At 36.9% G+C, this 17,755-nt stretch overlaps 1 protein-coding gene across 2 annotated transcripts in view; it reads left to right on the top strand.

Moving 5' to 3' along the window:
- NAF1 (nuclear assembly factor 1 ribonucleoprotein) overlaps positions 1 to 17,755 on the top strand; it is a 40,496-nt gene that overhangs the window by 2,089 nt on the left and 20,652 nt on the right. For both annotated transcript variants that reach the window (XM_072724974.1, XM_072724975.1), the window contains exon 2: positions 2,344 to 2,518. In XM_072724974.1, coding sequence (XP_072581075.1) covers positions 2,344 to 2,518 — 175 coding nt within the window. The remainder of the gene's footprint in view (positions 1 to 2,343; positions 2,519 to 17,755) is intronic.

Raw genomic sequence — 17,755 nt, 5'->3', positions numbered from 1 at the left:
CGTTTCTGACTGATAAAGTACTTGTCCTGTAACCACCATGTCATGATCAAACATGAAGAGTTCACCTTAATTCCTTAATACCACCTAATAGTCTTCATATTTCTCTAGTTGTCTTTTGACAGTTGGTCTGCTTGAATTGAAATTCAAACAAGATTCTCAGGGCATTTGGATGTGATGTCTGTTTAGTCTCTTTTAAGTGAAGGTCATGAAGACAGGGGATCCCTGGCTGGCTCAGCGGTTGAGCATCTGCCTTCGGCCCAGGGCCTGATCCTGGAGCCCCGGGATCGAGTCCCACGGCAGGCTCCCTGCATGGAGCCTGCTTCTCCCACTGCCTGGGTCTGACTCTCTGTATCTCATGAATAAATAAAATCTTTTAAAAATAAAGCCCTGAAGACACAGGAAGGCACCTGAAGGTGGAATCCCACGGCAGCTTAGTGGATGCCAAAATACAGAAGTTTTTTGAGGAAGTAAGTGGGAATCATGTCAGATGTTGCTCAAAAGTTCAGGTGACAGAGAGATGTCTACTAGACGGAACACCTTGGATGTTGTCGGTGACCTTGTAAAGGAGTGGTGGTGACGGAAGCCAGTTTGGGGTAAAGACGGAATGGGACGTGAGGGAACAGAGAGAGCGCGTGTTAATGACACTGTCAAGAAACTAAGGGGAAAATGAGGCCATAGCTGGAGGAATTGAACAAGTACTATAGGATTTTGCTATGCTGATGGGGATGATCTGGGGGAGAGCGGGAGATGTAGAATATAGTAGTAGCAGGAAAAAGTTCGCTTGTGAATGGGCTGCCCATTGCCCCTGTAACAGAAGGAAAGACCGTAGGTGCCAGAACTAATGCCTTTGTTTCAAAAACTTGATAACCCATCCGAGAAGACGTGTTTTTCATGTTTGGTGGAGAGTATGAGACAGGCTGTACTCTAGGCATTGTTTAAAAAATTGCTGTGAGAGGAGATGGATTGTGGAGGTTAACTAGGAACCTGACTGTAAAGGGCTCTGAGATGGCCTTTATCTTGTACACAATATAGGTTCATGAAGAAACTTTTAAAGCTTTTCTCTATGCCTGATGTTTTCTTAATGAAAAACGGAAAGAATGGTACAAACAGAGCCATCAGCTTGATTTAACCCTTGTTAACATTTCAGAACTTAGTTTCACATATGTATGCCATTACGACCTTTTAAAGTCGTTCAGTGTTTCAGCATGCATCTCTAGGGGACATGCTTTCACACAGTCATAGTTGTTACACAACAGAATGGATAATTCCTTCATATATAACGTCTAGCCACAGGTTTTTTTTTTTTTTTTCTTTTAAGCAAGCATGTGAACTGGTTAAGATGGAAGGTCATGAGAGGGTGAAGATAATAGTAGGAGGAAGGGTTGATTTTTGTGGGAAGACTGATGTCAGTGATACTACAGGAAAATAGGTGAGAAATGAGGGGAACCCCTCTCTCCCCTTACCAAACAAGGTCATAGTAACAGTGGAAACGGGATTGAGAAATTGAATGAGAACGATGTTTGCCTTCTGAAGGTAGGATTTTATCATTGGCTGTGAGACGGCATTGATAAGTGCCAGATGGCTTAAAATGATTCCACAGTTTCTACCTATAGTGACTGAATGGAAGACTAAACGATGAAAATAAGAGGTTCCAGGGGAGGAGCAGGTTCTGTAAGGAGAATTTTTTGTTGTTGTTGTTGCTAGAATGAAGTAAGTCTACGTTATTCATACAGAGGTAGCCAGTATGTAGCTAGGGATTAGGGGTGAAGCTTAGAGTTACCAGTATCAGGGCTGACGATTTAGGAGTTATCTGTCCATGAGTGATCATTGAAATCATTTGAGTGGATGACAGTACCCATGGGAAGAGGACAGAGAAGAGAAAAGGAGCGTGAACTTTTAAAAACAGCACATAAAATGGGCTAAGGGAGTTTTTAGAGTAGAGTTGACATGGTTGAAAGCTTTCAGGAGTTTCCAAGTTGTATGAAAATTGAAAGCATTTTGTTGGCTATTAAGTGATCTGGTCATTGATAACTAATAAAGGGTACCTTGTCCAGAGCTCTCTCTTGTCAATTATTTATCACATGCTTGATTATATTAAGACAAATGTGTGATGTGTGAGTCTATAGTAATAATAGGATTTAGGTCACAGCAGGGATTTTGAAAATGTTATCAGTGGATTGAAGACTACTTTCCAAATACCATGGCCAACCTCGAAATGCTAGGTTTTGAATTATATCAGCACCAGTAACTGTGTAGTAGATATTTCTTAGTTGAAAAATTGTTATTTAATACCATCAAAATTATACTTTACGACTAGGTTTTTTTACTTTTTCTTCCCTACAGTGACACAGATTCAGATAGTTCAAGCTCCTCCTCTTCCTCTTCCTCCTCATCTTCCTCATCGTCTTCCTCTTGTATATCACTTCCTCCACTGGTGTCAGATGGAGAAGATGATTTACAAACTGAGAAGGAAAACAAGAATTTTCCTCTTAAAACAAAAGATGAGTTACTCCTTAATGTAAGTACTTAGATTTGTTATTAAACCTAATTTGAATGTTAAGAATACGTTATAATACTAATATTGATCTCTTTTGGCCTATATCCAGCTCTGTAAATTTGAAGACTTCTCAACCTCTTACTGGGCATATACATTTGCTGCGCCTTTTATTTATTTATTTTTTAATAAAAGAAGATCTGGTTGCTAAAGTTTCTTCTAAATCTAATGTTTGATTATTGTTCTTGATGGGCATCAACTTCAGTTTGCGATTTTTTGTTTTTTTATCTTTCCTACAAAGATTTCTTATATATATTTACAATTTTGGTTTTTGTTTTTGTTTTTTTGTTTTTGTCCACAAGTCAGAAAATTTTGCTCAGTAATAATTGAAATCTTCTTAATTGATTGCGTTTAAGAGACGTAGAAAGTGAAATTAGATGGGTTGAGTTTCGTAGACTCCTCTTAGCTTAAAGTTTTGGGAGCATTTTTGTTATAGATGGAGGAAACTTACTTATTATAGGTTGGTATTTATTGGCACTTGACAGGTTTGGTTTGTATAGTTGATCCTTACATGGTTCTTTCCTCTTCTTTCCACCCTAGAAGGATGAAGGATGGTAGTTTGGTTGAAACCTCATGATCCAAAAGGAATGTCTCCTCAGAATTTCAAAATATAGGCTGTATTACCACATTATTTGTTCTCCCTACACCCACATGTACTTCAGGTACTACCGATGCTTTTTCAAAATTTAATGATCACTAATTACAATTATTATGTAATACTTAAATCTACGAAACAGTTTAATGCAAGGTTTGAAAACAGTTTGAGTCTCAAGGTAATTTTCTTTTCATGCCAATATTTTTTCTTTTTCTCTACTTGTAATAAGAAATTTCCTACCTCACTCATGCTTTATGTATTGAAAACCCCTTGATTTTTATACAGTTTCATCAGTGGTTCTTGTTTTCATACTACAGACATTGCTATCCCTTCGTGGTCTTTTTACGCAAAGGCTTTCCCAACTTACAACTATTTTCTGGAAGCATTAGGAGACTTCTTTGGTCTTTCTCTTGTACCTTAATCACCTCTCTACTTAAGTTTTCTTAGAGTATAAAAATCAACAAATAAAGGACCCACAGTACTTGTTATATGTGTCATTTTCTTATGTCTCTTACTTGACCTGGAATTTTTACCTTGTGAATCTCTTGAAATTTAATTCAAAATCTTAGTCTATATATTTAAGTATTTTTCTTGGTTAGAGTGCTCATATTTTCATTAGAAAACTAAAAACTAAAAAAGTTCCTCACACAGAGGCCAGGAACCACCTTTGGAGGGCTGAGTTCATATCTGCTCTTTTTAGCTCCCAGTGTCCAATAGGATGCTTGACAGATAGTGGGTTGTCAGTCAGCAGTAATGTGTGATTATAGAATGAGTGAGGAAACAACAGGCATCTTACCTTCATTCATTCTTACGCTGTTACAGCACACCATTCATATACAGGTGCTGTAAGCAAGACCCTCCAGTTCTGTTCTCATAGTGCCTGGTGGAAAGAGACAGTAAATAAAGCAGAGACAAATATAATTTTGGAAGTGCTGTTCAATTGTGAGAGTGTATGTTTGGCTCATAATCAGGAAATTAAATTTTTGCTGGAAAGGTATGTTAGCTTTTGAAAGTTGAACAGTGAGCCAATCTGTTCCTTTTTTGTGCCAGTTCTGAGGGATCTTTGGGAAGGATGGAAGAAGCAATTATAGTCTTTATTTTTCAACTTTGGATTCTTGAGTAGCTGTTCACTTTATTTTATATTGACATGATTAGGAAGTCAACTTACTGGAAGTTCCTAGTCCTTTAGACCACTGCTACTGGAGTTAGGTAGAAGAATGAGTTCCCTGGATTGCCACAGATCTTTGACTTAGGGCGTGTATGAGGACTCCTTCAGGACTTCAACTCTGAAGTTCAAGGGAGGAGAATGACTTGGCCCTGCAGACCAAGAATGGTATGGCCATGTATACTCAGTGTCTTTAGGACTCTGCTGCTTTCTCCACGGGGCTGGCAGTTTGGTCATTGATAGTCCTATATGAAAGTCTTGGGGGATATGTGTACCAGTTTACCTGGGGCCTGGTACACAGCCCTGAACTCGACATTGAGGCTAGTGGGATTGTATTTAGGTTGCTTGGGCATGAGTCACATAACCACTCCTGTTTGCGTGGGAGGATATGTAGGAAAGTGAATGCTTTAGAGAACACACATGGGCAGGTGTGAGGGTGGGAACACGTAAAAGCCAGTTGACAGGAAGGGAGTCCAAATGTGTGTGTATTTTGAGGAAGGAGAGGGTTGGGTGGGTGGTACCAGCCCCTTGCAAACCACAAAGCATTGGTTCTCTGTCGCAGGAAAGAAGTCTTCTCTCCACTTCAGAAAGGGACGCTGTTCAGTCAGTAATAGTCATCCCATTTAGAGAGTAAAAGGGAAATACTTGGAAGAGTTTATCACGTAAGAGTTTCCAACATGTGACTTGTGTTGGACTCTTGTGATTGTCCAACCCAAAAAGACTCAACTTACCTCAAGAGAAGGGGGATGCATCGTAAACTGACTTGGATGGGGAAGCCATTGGGAACTAAGGCAGCTATTGAGGAGATAGCCAGGCTCTTTCTTTTACCAGTCTTTGGATATTCTCATAGTTATCTTGAGTGTCCTTTTCTTTCTTTACTGACTTTTGTTTACCTATAGATTAATCTTTTTAAATTCTAGTTTGCATGTAGATTGCTATGACCCTGGCTTCTACTTCGATTTTCCCCTTGAACCAACCAATTAATGCCAGATTTCTTTGTTGACTTTTGAGACAATCCTATTAGATTTGTTTTTTGTGTGTGTTTTGTTTCTTTTTTTTCTCTCCTCTCCTCTCCTCTCCTCTCCTCTCCTCTCCTCTCCTCTCCTCTCCTCTCCTCTCCTCTCCTCTCCTCTCCTCTCCTCTCCTCTCCTCTCCTCCTCTCCTCCTCTCCTCCTCTCTCCTCTCTCCTCTCTCCTCTCCTCTCCTTTGAACATGACAATCCACTTTTCCTGGGAACTGTCCCTTGTTAAAACCAGCTGTAGCCAATGTCAAATATACCATTTTGTTCAGGTCATATTGGTATACCCTCTTAGCAGGGATTGTGCATGGAGGTTTGATCTATGTATTTTATTTAGTTTCCTAGTGAAATGCTGAAGAAAATTTAGGAAACATTCTAACCATGTTGGACTTGCTAAGAGGTATACATAAATTAAAATGGGCCAAGCAGTTTTATCAATTTCAGAGTTTGTGCTGGATCTTTAGATCTCTAGAACATAGAGCTGCCCAACTTAATCCAATTTTATGTTCATCTCTTTATAAAGTGTCTCATATTCTAGGTTGTTTCCTATTGCCATTCAGGCATGCTGACCTTAATTTTTACCTCCAGTTAGTCTGTCAAGCAGGAATGTCACCTCCGTGGATCTAGCTTTTTAATCTTTTCCATCTTTGGCAAGTTAGATCCTGGTGATCTAACTACTAACTATCGCTGATCTTTAATTGTAAGTATATAGGAGCCACAGTGAAATAATCTCAAGATTGTTCTTTTAGAATTAAACCTTAGAGAGTTGCAACAGTCCCTTGGGATGACAAGATATGGTTTTATCTTGATTTTAAAGAAAGGGAATGGTTAGCTACAGAGGCGTAGAAAAGGAAAGTAGTCTTAGTTGGCTCTTTTTATAATGTCATAGTTATGTAATATATGCTGTTAAATTTAACCAAGTGGAATTATTCTTTTGATCATAAGCTCCTCTTTAATGCTGAGAAGATTTATATAACACCTACACAGTAAATATAAAGCAGCGTACATATTACAGCTTTGAAATTGCTTTAAACCACATAGGGTTAATTCAGTGTTTCAGTGAACTGGAAAATTAGGTCCTTTCCAAAAAATTTTCTCAGCAATTGATGTCCTGAACTGTTTATTTAAATCAATCAGGTGTAATTAAAAATTTAGAATCAAAAAAATATTTATGGGATTGTGACATTTCAGAACCTTAATCAGAAATGAATTTTATGGGGCACCTGGGTGGGTCAGTGGGTTGAGTGTCTGCCTTTGGCTCTGGTCATGATTCCAGGGTCTTGGGGTGGAGCCTGCGTCAAGCTCCCTGGGGCTCTCTGCTCAGCGGGGAGGCTGCTTCTCCCACTCCTCTGCCCCTCACCCCCCCTCATATGTGCACATGCACCTGCGTGCTCTCAAATAAATACAAATCTTAAAAAAAAGAAATGAAGTTTTTAAATTAATGCCTATTATTTTCTTTTCTGAAAACTTGGAAGGCTTTACATAACACTTCAAAGTTATGGTTACCGTGCTTATGGTGATAAAAAACGGACAGTACTACAGTAGGCATATTAATGCGTATTTATACACATAATATAGCATGACCAAGAAAAAATGTGATGCTTGCAGGCAATTCTTGGAACCTTCATAGTTTGGAGATTGCCTATGTTATATTGTAAAACGAAGGCATTTTGTAGTTAGGTTGAATACATAGATTTTCTTTCTGATTTTGGCAGCGCAGACAGATACCCTTAAACATCCTTACAGGATATAGAAGTATCTGGGCCACCTCAGGTGGTCAGAAGTTACAGCAGATTATTTCTTAATTTTTGATCTCTCATCATCCATGTATTTGCAGTGTACCATAGTCTTCACTTAATGATTGACTTGAGTACGTTGTTTTTAAGGGCTAGCTTACTTTGTAAGCTTTGCCCTAAATACAGGCCTCTTTCAACTTGAGCATTTTATGACTCTAAATGGATTTGAAGTTACTACGTTGTATCATAGAATACTGATAAAACTTAACATTCTTTTCCAAATGTCTGATATTTAAGAAATGGCTTATATACTTGAGGTGTTTTTAAATTAATACTTGGTGTTTTTTAAAAATAGTGCTCAGATTTTTTTAAAAATTAAAATTTCGTGCTTCATTATACAAAATTATTTTAGTAAAGCTTATAGCAAACAGAAATGATCCCTTAAGCTAAAAGAATATTTTCAGATATTCTTATGAAGATAGTGTTTTATTCAGTAAAGTAACCATGTATGTTCTGTGTATATACGTATTTATGGCTATTATTATATAAAAGTATTCCATTTATTAGATATCCCCATTCCTCAATAGATTTTAATAAGTTCTGATTGCTTTAGAGGATAAAGACAAATGTCTGTTAAAAGGGAATCTAGCTAGAGAGTGAGCATACACACTTTTGCTAAAAGCAAAGTGACACCAGGAAGTTAGTGATTGAATGCAGGACGAATGGTACTGGACATACAAAGTAGTAGGATTGAGTGGAAGAAGAGATAACTGGCAGTGCAGGGGTCAAGGAAGTCATTCTGAATTGTAAGACAGATCAGATGTGTATGGAAAGGTGACAGGTGAAGAGAATTTGAACTATCTCACTCATTAGATAGAGTCTGTTGCATGACACTTGTATTCCAGTGTTGGTTACATAGTAGGGGCTCAGGGAGTGTTTCCTTGTTCATTGATTTATTATCCATATGCCTAATGTCAATTAATGGGCATTTCTTTCATTTTGAAATTTGGGACTAAAAGTTGATGACATTACAGTTATTTGGCAGTGCTTATATCTTCGTGATATATAAAGTCAACGCCTTAAATTTGATGAAACATGGACTCCTCAGTTAACATAAAAAAGATATTGCTTAGGGACACCTGGGGTAGCTCAGCGGTTAAGCGACTGCCTTAACTTGGTGGCTCAGGGCATGGTTCTCGAGACCCGGGATCAAGTCCCACATCAGGCTCCCTGCATGGAGCCTGCTTCTCCCTCTGCCTGTGTCTCTGCCTCTCTCTCTGTGTGTCTCTCATGAATAAATAAATCTTTTTTTTTTTTTTAATAAATAGTGCTTAGAGTTATATTGTTGAAGGTTGTTTCTTACTGAGATGGATTATATTTTTATGTGAGTCAGCTTTTGAAGATAATCTTTTTAAAAATATTTTATTTATTCATGAAAGACACAGGGAGAGAGAGAGAGAGTCAGAGACACAGGCAGAGGAAGAAGCAGGCTTCACGCAGGGAGCCCGACACGGGACCCAATCCGGGGTCTCCAGGATCACACCCTGGGCTGAAGGCGGCACTAAACCGCTGAGCCACCCAGGCTGTCCTGAAGATAATCTTAGAAACTTTGTTTCTGGCAGTAATTTTAGAGAAAAACAGGGTAAGAACATTGTATTCATTTTAAAAGAAAAATACAAAGACACTGCAAAGAAGTGTTGAAAGGGTCAACCAGGAAATTAAGGAAGAATTAAAAAGATTCATGGAAACTAATGAGAATGAAGGTACAACCATTCAAAATCTTTGGGATACAGCAAAAGCAGTCCCGAGGGGGAAATACATCACAATACAAGCATCCCTCCAAAAACTGGAAAGAACTCAAATACAAAAACTAACCTTACAGCTAAAGGAGCTAGAGAAAAAACAGCAAATAGATCCTACACTCAGCAGAAGAAGAGAGTTAATAAAGATTTGAGCAGAACTCAATGAAATCGAGACCAGAAGAACTGTGGAACAGATCAACAAAACCAGGAGTTGGTTCTTTGAAAGAATTAATAAGATAGATAAACCATTAGCCAGCCTTATTAAAAAGAAGAGAGAGAAGACTCAAATTCATAAAATCATGAATGAGAAAGGAGAGATCACTACCAACACCAAGGAAATACAAACGATTTAAAAAACATATTATGAACAGCTGTACGCCAATACATTAGGCAATCTAGAAGAAATAGACGCATTCCTGGAAAGCCACAAACTACCAAAACCAGAACTGGAAGAAATAGAAAACCTGAATAGGCCAATAACCAGGGAGGAAATTGAAGCATCATCAAAAACTTCCCAAGACACAAAAGTCCAGGGCCAGATGGCTTCCCTGGGGAATTCTATCAAACGTTTAAAGAAGAAACCATACCTATTCTACTAAAGCTGTTTGGAAAGATAGAAAGAGATGGAGTACTTCCAAACTCGTTCTATGAGGCCAGCATCACCTTAATTCCAAAACCAGAAAAAGACTCCACCAAAAAGAAGAATTATAGACCAATATCCCTGATGAACATGGATGCAAAAATTCTCAACAAGATACTAGCCAATAGGATACAACAATACATTAAGAAGATTATTCACCATGACCAAGTAGGATTTATCCCCAGGTTTCATTTTTTTAGGTGAAAATATTTAGGGAAGCCCGGGTGGCTCAGTGGTTTAGTGCCTGCCTTCAGCCAAGGGTGTGATCGGAGTCCCAAGATTAAGTCCCACATCAGGCTCCCTCCATGGAGCCTGCTTCTCCCTCTGCCTGTGTCTCTGCCTCTCTCTCTCTCTCTCTCTCTCTCTGTCTCATGAAAAAATAAATAAAACCTTTAAAAACAGAAAAAAATATTAGTGGGTTAGTCTGAATCTTAAGTTTAGTATACTCGATAGGGTAATTAATGAGGGCAATTAATGTGTATTGAGCTCTATGGAACATTATAAAAGGACTTTTGTAAAGTTGAAATATTAGACTAAACGTTATATGTGGTCTTAGCTACCACACAGTGTACAGATCTAATCCATTCTTTTTTCAAATATGTTTTACCAGCTATAGGGAATAAAAAAAAAAGTTTTCAATCATGGCTCTCAGTACTCCAGGGATCGGATCCTACTTTCCAACCATATCTGAAAAGTGAAGGCTCACCTAATAGCATCAGGTAATTGGCTGCCACATGCATGTCCTCTATTTTTGGGTAATATAAGGAAAGTGGTCAGATAATTTTATTCCACTTTCCTCACTTTTAAGAAAAGTCTCCCCAGTCTAGCCAATTGAATTAGTTGCCATTTGGAATCTTTGATTCTTTTCCCATTACTGCCTGCTGCACTTTTTCTAGATTTATAAGTAAAAACCCCAATCAAGGTTCTTCAGATAATTTTGCCTCAGAAAATTATAAATTACTGACTTTTTTTTCCTTACTGATTTTTTTTTTCTTGCCCAATAGTAAATCTTCAAAGAGCTAGAAAATGCAAGGTCATTGTAATGCACAAATGTCACCATCTCAGAGGGCCATTTTTGACCCATTAGCTCCTTCCATTTTTGCACTGGACGTCTCACATCCATTTTTTAACTAAGGTGTCTACAATTTAAATTTTAATAGGTTACATTTGAATGTTTTGCTTAACTGAACAACCTTGTAGGCCATACAGATGTTCAGGAATCAGAATATAATAATATTCTTGTAACATAAACAATAATTGCTCTTTCATGGATATTTCAGAAGTGTGCATAGGACCATGCATTTCTTTAATGCCATAGTTACGGGAACCTTTTATCCAGAATTACAGTAATTGTGTTTGAGGCTGGTATATAATTTCTATCTAAATGTGCTGTCTCTTTGATTACATGCAGTTAAACATTTTTTAAATTGTATTATTGGCCATTTGCATGAAATATTCAGAACTTTGCTCAGTTTTCTCACTGTTCAGAGATAAGAAAACTGATTCCCAGAAAGAAAGTGATTTGCCCAAGATAGTGGGAGAGCAGATTCACAACTAGTAACAGGTAGATTTCGGTGTGCTGTGTTTTTAGTACTTGTGTAGACCTGCATAAAAAGCAACATTAGAATTTGATCATTTGAGCTACCTGGTTATTTGGTTTCTGAATAATGTAGGATATTTTGTCTTGGTGATAGATGATTGTATCATAATGTAAGCTTTCTTAAATTGCATGTGCTTGGACCATATTATCTTTTAATAGAGCCTTTGACTTGGAACTATATATTTAGTATGTTGAATTTTAGTAGTTCATTTACCAAATGGCACTGTGTATTTGGGGATTTTAATTTCCTTTTTTTTTAAATATTATATTTATTTATTCATGAGAGACACACAGAGAGAAGAGGCAGAGACACAGGCAGAGGGAGAAGCAGGCTCCATGCAAGGAGCCCGACGCGGGACTCGATCCCCGGTCTCCAGGATCACACCCTGGGCTGAAGGCAGCGCTAAACTGCTGAGCCACTCGGGCTGCCCGGGATTTTAATTTCTATGTGGATTTTTCTTTTGCTAATAATGTGAATGAAGTCTTTTTCTTTCTTTCCTTGCCTATTTTTTGTTATTACAAATAGCATTTGTTTTGAGTCCGTATACATAATATTAACTTTATTTAAGTGATAGCATGGATATTTATCTCTAGTTGTAGATATTATACACTTAAGACAGGTTTTAGTTTTTTTTTTTTAATTTAGGGAAATGACAGTGGTAAAAATAGAGATTTATCACAGATCTTCATTTCCCAGGCAAAGTATTCAGGTTATCATTAAGACTACATAGCAATATGGTGTATGTTGTTAAAATGTGGCCTAAAGTTTTATCTGTATTAATGGCCAAAAATAGAGTGGTGCTGTTAATCCCTAGGTGTATGTTTTGTAATGGAGGGCTTTTTGGGTGTATGACAATGTAAAGCAGTGCTGTTCAGTAGAGCTTCCTGCAGTGGTGGAGATGTTCTATGTCCATGCTGTGTTAATACTTTAACAGTTGCGCATTTGAAATGTGGCTAGTCCAACCAAATACTGCGTTTTAAATTTTATTTAATTTTAATTAAATTTAAATAACCAAATGTAGTTAGTGTCTGGTATTGGATAAGCAGAATAACAAGAGCCTTTCTTACCCACTTATCCATCTTTCCATGAGGGTTGTAGGGTAATCCAGGCTCATACTTTAATCTTCCTTACCTGCAGTAAACAGCCTTCTTTTATTTTCAGTATACTTAGTTTTTACTTAAATGGTGGAGAAGGTCTTTCTATCCCAAGTTTCCCTCATCACCTCTACCTTTGGTTTTTTAGTTTTTTTTTTTTTTTTTTTAAGATTTTACTTACTTATTCATGAGAGACGCAGGGGGAGAGGCCTAGACACAGGCAGAGGCAGAAGCAGGCTCCCTGCAGGGAGCCCGATGGGGGACTCGGGAACCCTGGGATCATGCCTTGAGCTGAAGACAAACGCTCAGCCACTGAGCCACCCAGGTGTCCCTGGTTTTTTAGTTTTATCACTATGCCTTTTACTTTTAATTCTTCATATCCTGTGTGTCCTATCAAGAGTGGTAGTGTCTGTCCTTCAATGTGTGTTCTGGCTACTTTTTTTTTTTTTTTCTTTATTTTTTTTGTTTGTGTGTTTTTCCTCTTTTCTGTGATAAAAACACATTCTTTTCCTACTCATGGAAAAGTAAAGTGATGGATTTTTATTTCTTAAAAGGAGATTATGCAACTGAGCAGATTTATTCATTATCTAACTGGGAACAGCTGCTGAACAGCTGCTATGTTAACAGGGAGCCAGATGTTAATCTAATGATTGTAATACTGTTTGCTGCTACAAACCGGAGGTATCTATGCATCAGTTCTGGACAGTAAAGCTTCCTTAGAAACCTGCCTTTTTAATTTTCATTCCTTGGGGATTCTGTTGAATTCTGGGAATTCTGTTTTCATTATCTGATTTTGCTCTGATTGAAAAAGACTGATTTCTTTTGAGAGTTTTGTTTAACTTAGACTGATGAGATCTAAGTCATTTCATTTAGTAAGTTTATGCTAAGCACCTACTGTATGCTAGTCATTGTCTTGGGTGTTACAGCAATGAACAAGGCTGGCCAAGTTCTGCTTATTGTTGGATTTATTACCTTGAAATGGCTTTAAGCAAGACAGCACATAGGGTGTTAGACAGTAATGTGTTTACAAAAAAGAAAATTAACAGTATAACTTAAAGAGTAACTAGGCATGGTGGAGGTACAGTATTTCAGATTCCATGGTTAGGGCAGAGAAAGTAACATTTGACATACAGAAATCAAGACAAGATCATATACTGCCCATTTGACACGATAGTCCCAGGAACTTTCCTTTTGAACCTTCTAAAGTTCTGCCTCTTGAAGCCTGACAAAAATCTTTATGGAAAGCATGCTTGTTTAAGAGGAACAAATACACATCTCTTACTCTTTGATCCAACTCCCAAAATATCTGCCATTTTCAAAGCAAGTATATTGCTTGACTTGACTGGACTTTCAAAGGTAAACTCCGTAATAGGCCTTTGGTCTGGAGTTGTACTAGGCTGATTTCATTTATTATAGGTTTTATGTATGATATTTAGTTCTTTATATACCTTTTATGTTCTGCAGAGTATTTGGGATAGAGATTTCATGCACATCACTTTTACAGGTAGGTCTGTTAACTATCAAGAGGCAATTTAATGCCTTCATTGGTCTTTTTTTAGGAATATTAGGAATCTAATTGTATATACATTCCTATGTCATAAGATACTGGGATCACTGAATTGGAATGAAAGGTATGGTGGTGATCACAGATAACAGTATTTCTCTGTTTTTTTCTCTAAGTTTGGTTCTATATGAGACAGATCCTTCCCATGTGTAGGCAATTTCATCCTGTTAATACATGGGTAGGAAACAGGGTAATAGGAAGTAAGGAATCCTGGCAGACTCTGCCTTTGGCCACAGGAGTGGATCCCTGCCTCACAACAAATATTCTTTGTATATCTTCACCTGTCTTCCTCATTGCTAGATGTGTCTCATAGACATCCTTAGAGAACATCGAGATTTCATCAGACCCTGGAGCTGACCTGATCTGCTCAACTTAGAGTAAATTTTGTTTTATAATGATCTCAAAAGATGATGAAAAGGAATTAAAGTTCAGCAGTCTGGTTTTAAAAACACACAAATAAGAACACAAGTAGGAATAGATGGTCACTTTTTGTTAACATTTTTAAAAAGAAATTTCAGTCAAGATGCATTGTTATGCTCAACATTTGAAACATTCCTAGTAAATAGTCATACATCATGTCTACTATCATTACACTTTCTTGATGCCTGATATTCTGGACATACCGATCAATATTTGAAAAATGAAAAATAGGTTGTAATAATTGAAAATGAGGAGGAGGACTTACTTTTTTTGGAAATACAGAAGAAAGTCATTAGACAAAAATTTCAGCATGATGCTTTCTTATGTTCAAATGATACCCTACAAAGGATACATTTATAATGGCAATAAAAGCTATTAAATAAATATACAATAGCAAATAAGGTATAAGATAGATTCAGATAAACCTATGGACTATTTAGGACTTGAGACAATCTAATTAAATGTGATTTTAATCAATACTATATGATATGACAAAATGGTTCTAAAGTTTGTTTAGTGAAATAAGCATGAGAATAGTTAGAAGAATTCCAAGGGGAAAAATATGGATGGAATGGATAGAGGACCTAGCCTTATTCCCAAATATTAAAGCATACAATGAAAGGTACAGTTGTTGAAATAGTTTATTACTGACACTGAAATAGATTAGTAGAACTGAATGGAGATTTCAGTAAAAAACCCAAATATATGAATACATTTAGTATGTATTAACATTAATTTTTCATATTAGTAGGGAAAAAGATGGATTATACTATAATATATGGTAATAATTGGCTAGTAATATGGGTAAAGATAAAGCCAATCTGTGCCTTTCTTTTTTACAAGGATAAAATTACAAATGGACCAAATACACAAATATTAAAATTGAAATTGGAGAAGCAGTGAAAATATGTGTGAATTTATTTATTTTTTATTTTTTTTTAATATGTGTGAATTTAAAAAGTGATTTTGGTATAGGGAAAGTCTTTCTCTCTGTGACATAAGTCTCAAAAGCCAATATATATAGATACATAGATATAGATGTATTTGACTATATAAAAATTAAAATGCTAAAGTTCATTAAGCAACTTAAATGCTAAAAACCATTCTGGGAGAATAGGGAGTGGATGTTTTCATATTTGGTGGAGGGCAAATGTTCTTTAACCCAAAGTTCTCTTGTAAGTTAATAAAAAAAGAACCTTCTGAAAGAAAAATGTGTAAAATATACAAACAATTCATAAACACAATTAGAAAGCCAGGAAACATGCAAGAATGCACAGTCTTTCTGATTAATGAAAAAATTAAAATAAAAGCAAGATGCTGTTTTATATTGTCAACCTGTCACCCTAGCAGAGATTTCAAGTTTGTGTCTCAGTGATGGCAAGAGGGTGAGAAAATCTCTCATTGTTTGTGGAGTTGTTAATTGACAACCTTTTTGAAAAGAAAGTTGGCAGTATCTGTCAAAACTATAAAGGCATTTGTACCTTTGGGTCTAGCATTTCGACTTACGGGGATTTATCACAGGAGTGACTTGAAGACGCATGTAAGGGATAGTTCACTGTATCATTGTGTGTAATGATAAAACTTAAAAAGAGGCAGATGTTTTATCAGGTGATGTGTTAAGTTATAGTCAACAGAGATACACTGTAAGAATGTCTAAAAAATCAGATGTTTGGGCAGCCCCGGTGACTCAGCGTTTTAGCACCGCCTTCAGCCCAGGCCTGATCCTGGAGACCCCGGATTAAGTCCCACATGGAGTCTCACATGGAGTCCCACATCAGGCTCCTGCAGGGAGCCTGCTTTTCCCTCTGCCTGTGTCTCTGCCTCTCTCTCTCTCTGTCTCTAATAAATACATTTTTTAAAAATCTAAAAAAAAAATTAAATGTTTATGTTTTGGTGTAGAAAGATGTACAAAATATGATAGAAAAGATAGCTTGCAGTATAATGTGGATATAAGTAAAACATTTTACAATTAGAAATAAAATTTGTATCTGCATGGTAAATGTATTTGAAAGGTACTGTTAACAGCGCTCTATGGAGAGGAATTGGAAGGTTGAAAGTAGTAAAATAGGGAATTTTTGCTTTTTACTCTGAGTCCCTCTGTACTACTAATTTTTTCCTTTTTTAAAAAACAGGAGCATGTATTTTATATTTTAAAGTTAGAATAAATCAACAGTATCAGAGTTAAAATCTGTATGAAAGCATAATATATTGCATGGGCCTTTATTCCTCTTAGTAGAAAATACAAAACAAGAAATTTTAATTCTGTGGCCAAATAGCATTTATTTATTTGAAAATAACTTTATTTTGTGTTCTAAGCATTAATGACATACCCTCCTCCTCAGTTCAGAGGTTTTCTGAAAATACCTAGCAGCACTTCCTCTTTGGAGATTTCCTTATCCTTTGTTCTACCTACATGATCCTGACTTTATTTAACCAGTGGGCTTTATTGCAGTCCAGAAGTAGGGAAAGTTTTTGTCCTAGATTTAACTGTAATTTGCTTAGTCAGTGGGGCAGATTTCAGATTTCATCACTATACTTCGGCGTTAGAAAATGCCATTCTCTACTTATTAGGGGTGCCACCCCTAGAAGCAGAAGTCAGTGTCATTTGCTCTCCATGTCTGCTGTCTGCCAGCATCGTAGTTCTCCATTCTCGTTTTTGACTGGGTGTGGGATTTCTTTAGCTGAAAACTTCTTAACAAGGCTATTCCATGTCACATGTTCTTTCCCAGTTCTAACAACTATTCCCTTCTCTATTTTAATACACACATGGACCACTTTCAAACCATGGTCTTGCCAAGAAAAGACTATCCATATTTAATATGCAAAAATGACAGGTGGTTGTCCTCTCCCTAAAAGTACTCAGAAAAAATTCTGACGCATAAAACACAATCACTTCCTCCAGCACCATTCAGACTAACCATGTAGAAGTTAAGTCTTCTGAATGGAGTTTGTTGAGACCTTCAGTGTGGTTGTTCGTGAGTAATTCTCAATCAGAAAATAGCATCTCCCAGAAGCGAATTATACTTTAACTCTGGTTATTTGATTTGTTAAAAACGTTGAGTCCTTGAAGAGGAAAATGATTACCCATGATGTAGTCCTCTGTAATACACTGTACTGTTTAGGGTTTTCCCATATTTTTCAGCATTCCTTCAAGTTACCTTTCTCCTTCCAAACCAACTCCTAACATGCCAGTAATAGGATCTTTACACTTTCAAGCCTTCTTAAGGAAGAACTTCCTTCTAAAAGTTAGTTGTGGTCTTTTGGCAAAGGTCAAAAATAGAAAGTTCTATTTACTTCGCTTAAAGCCTAAGGTCAGTTTTATTCTTAGACTTCTCTTCAACTTCATCTCTACTTCAGCATCTAGTTTCTATAGCAACTGAGATTACTATAGTAGCTGGGTCAGAAAAGAATTTTTAAATATAAAGATATTTAGTTTTTTACATAGAGAAAGAAGATACTAGGCAACATTTCACAGCTTTTCGAGGGAGCCTGTGTTCTGTTTCCCAAGAATTCTAGATTTCTTTCCTGAAGAGGCCAGACACTCTTTTTCAAACAGTCCCAGGAAA

The sequence above is a fragment of the Vulpes vulpes genome, chromosome 10, assembly GCF_048418805.1.
Source record: "Vulpes vulpes isolate BD-2025 chromosome 10, VulVul3, whole genome shotgun sequence".
Lineage (NCBI taxonomy): Eukaryota > Metazoa > Chordata > Mammalia > Carnivora > Canidae > Vulpes > Vulpes vulpes.
The sequence above is the reverse complement of the archived record's forward strand: the minus strand, read 5'-3'. Positions and strand labels throughout refer to the sequence as shown.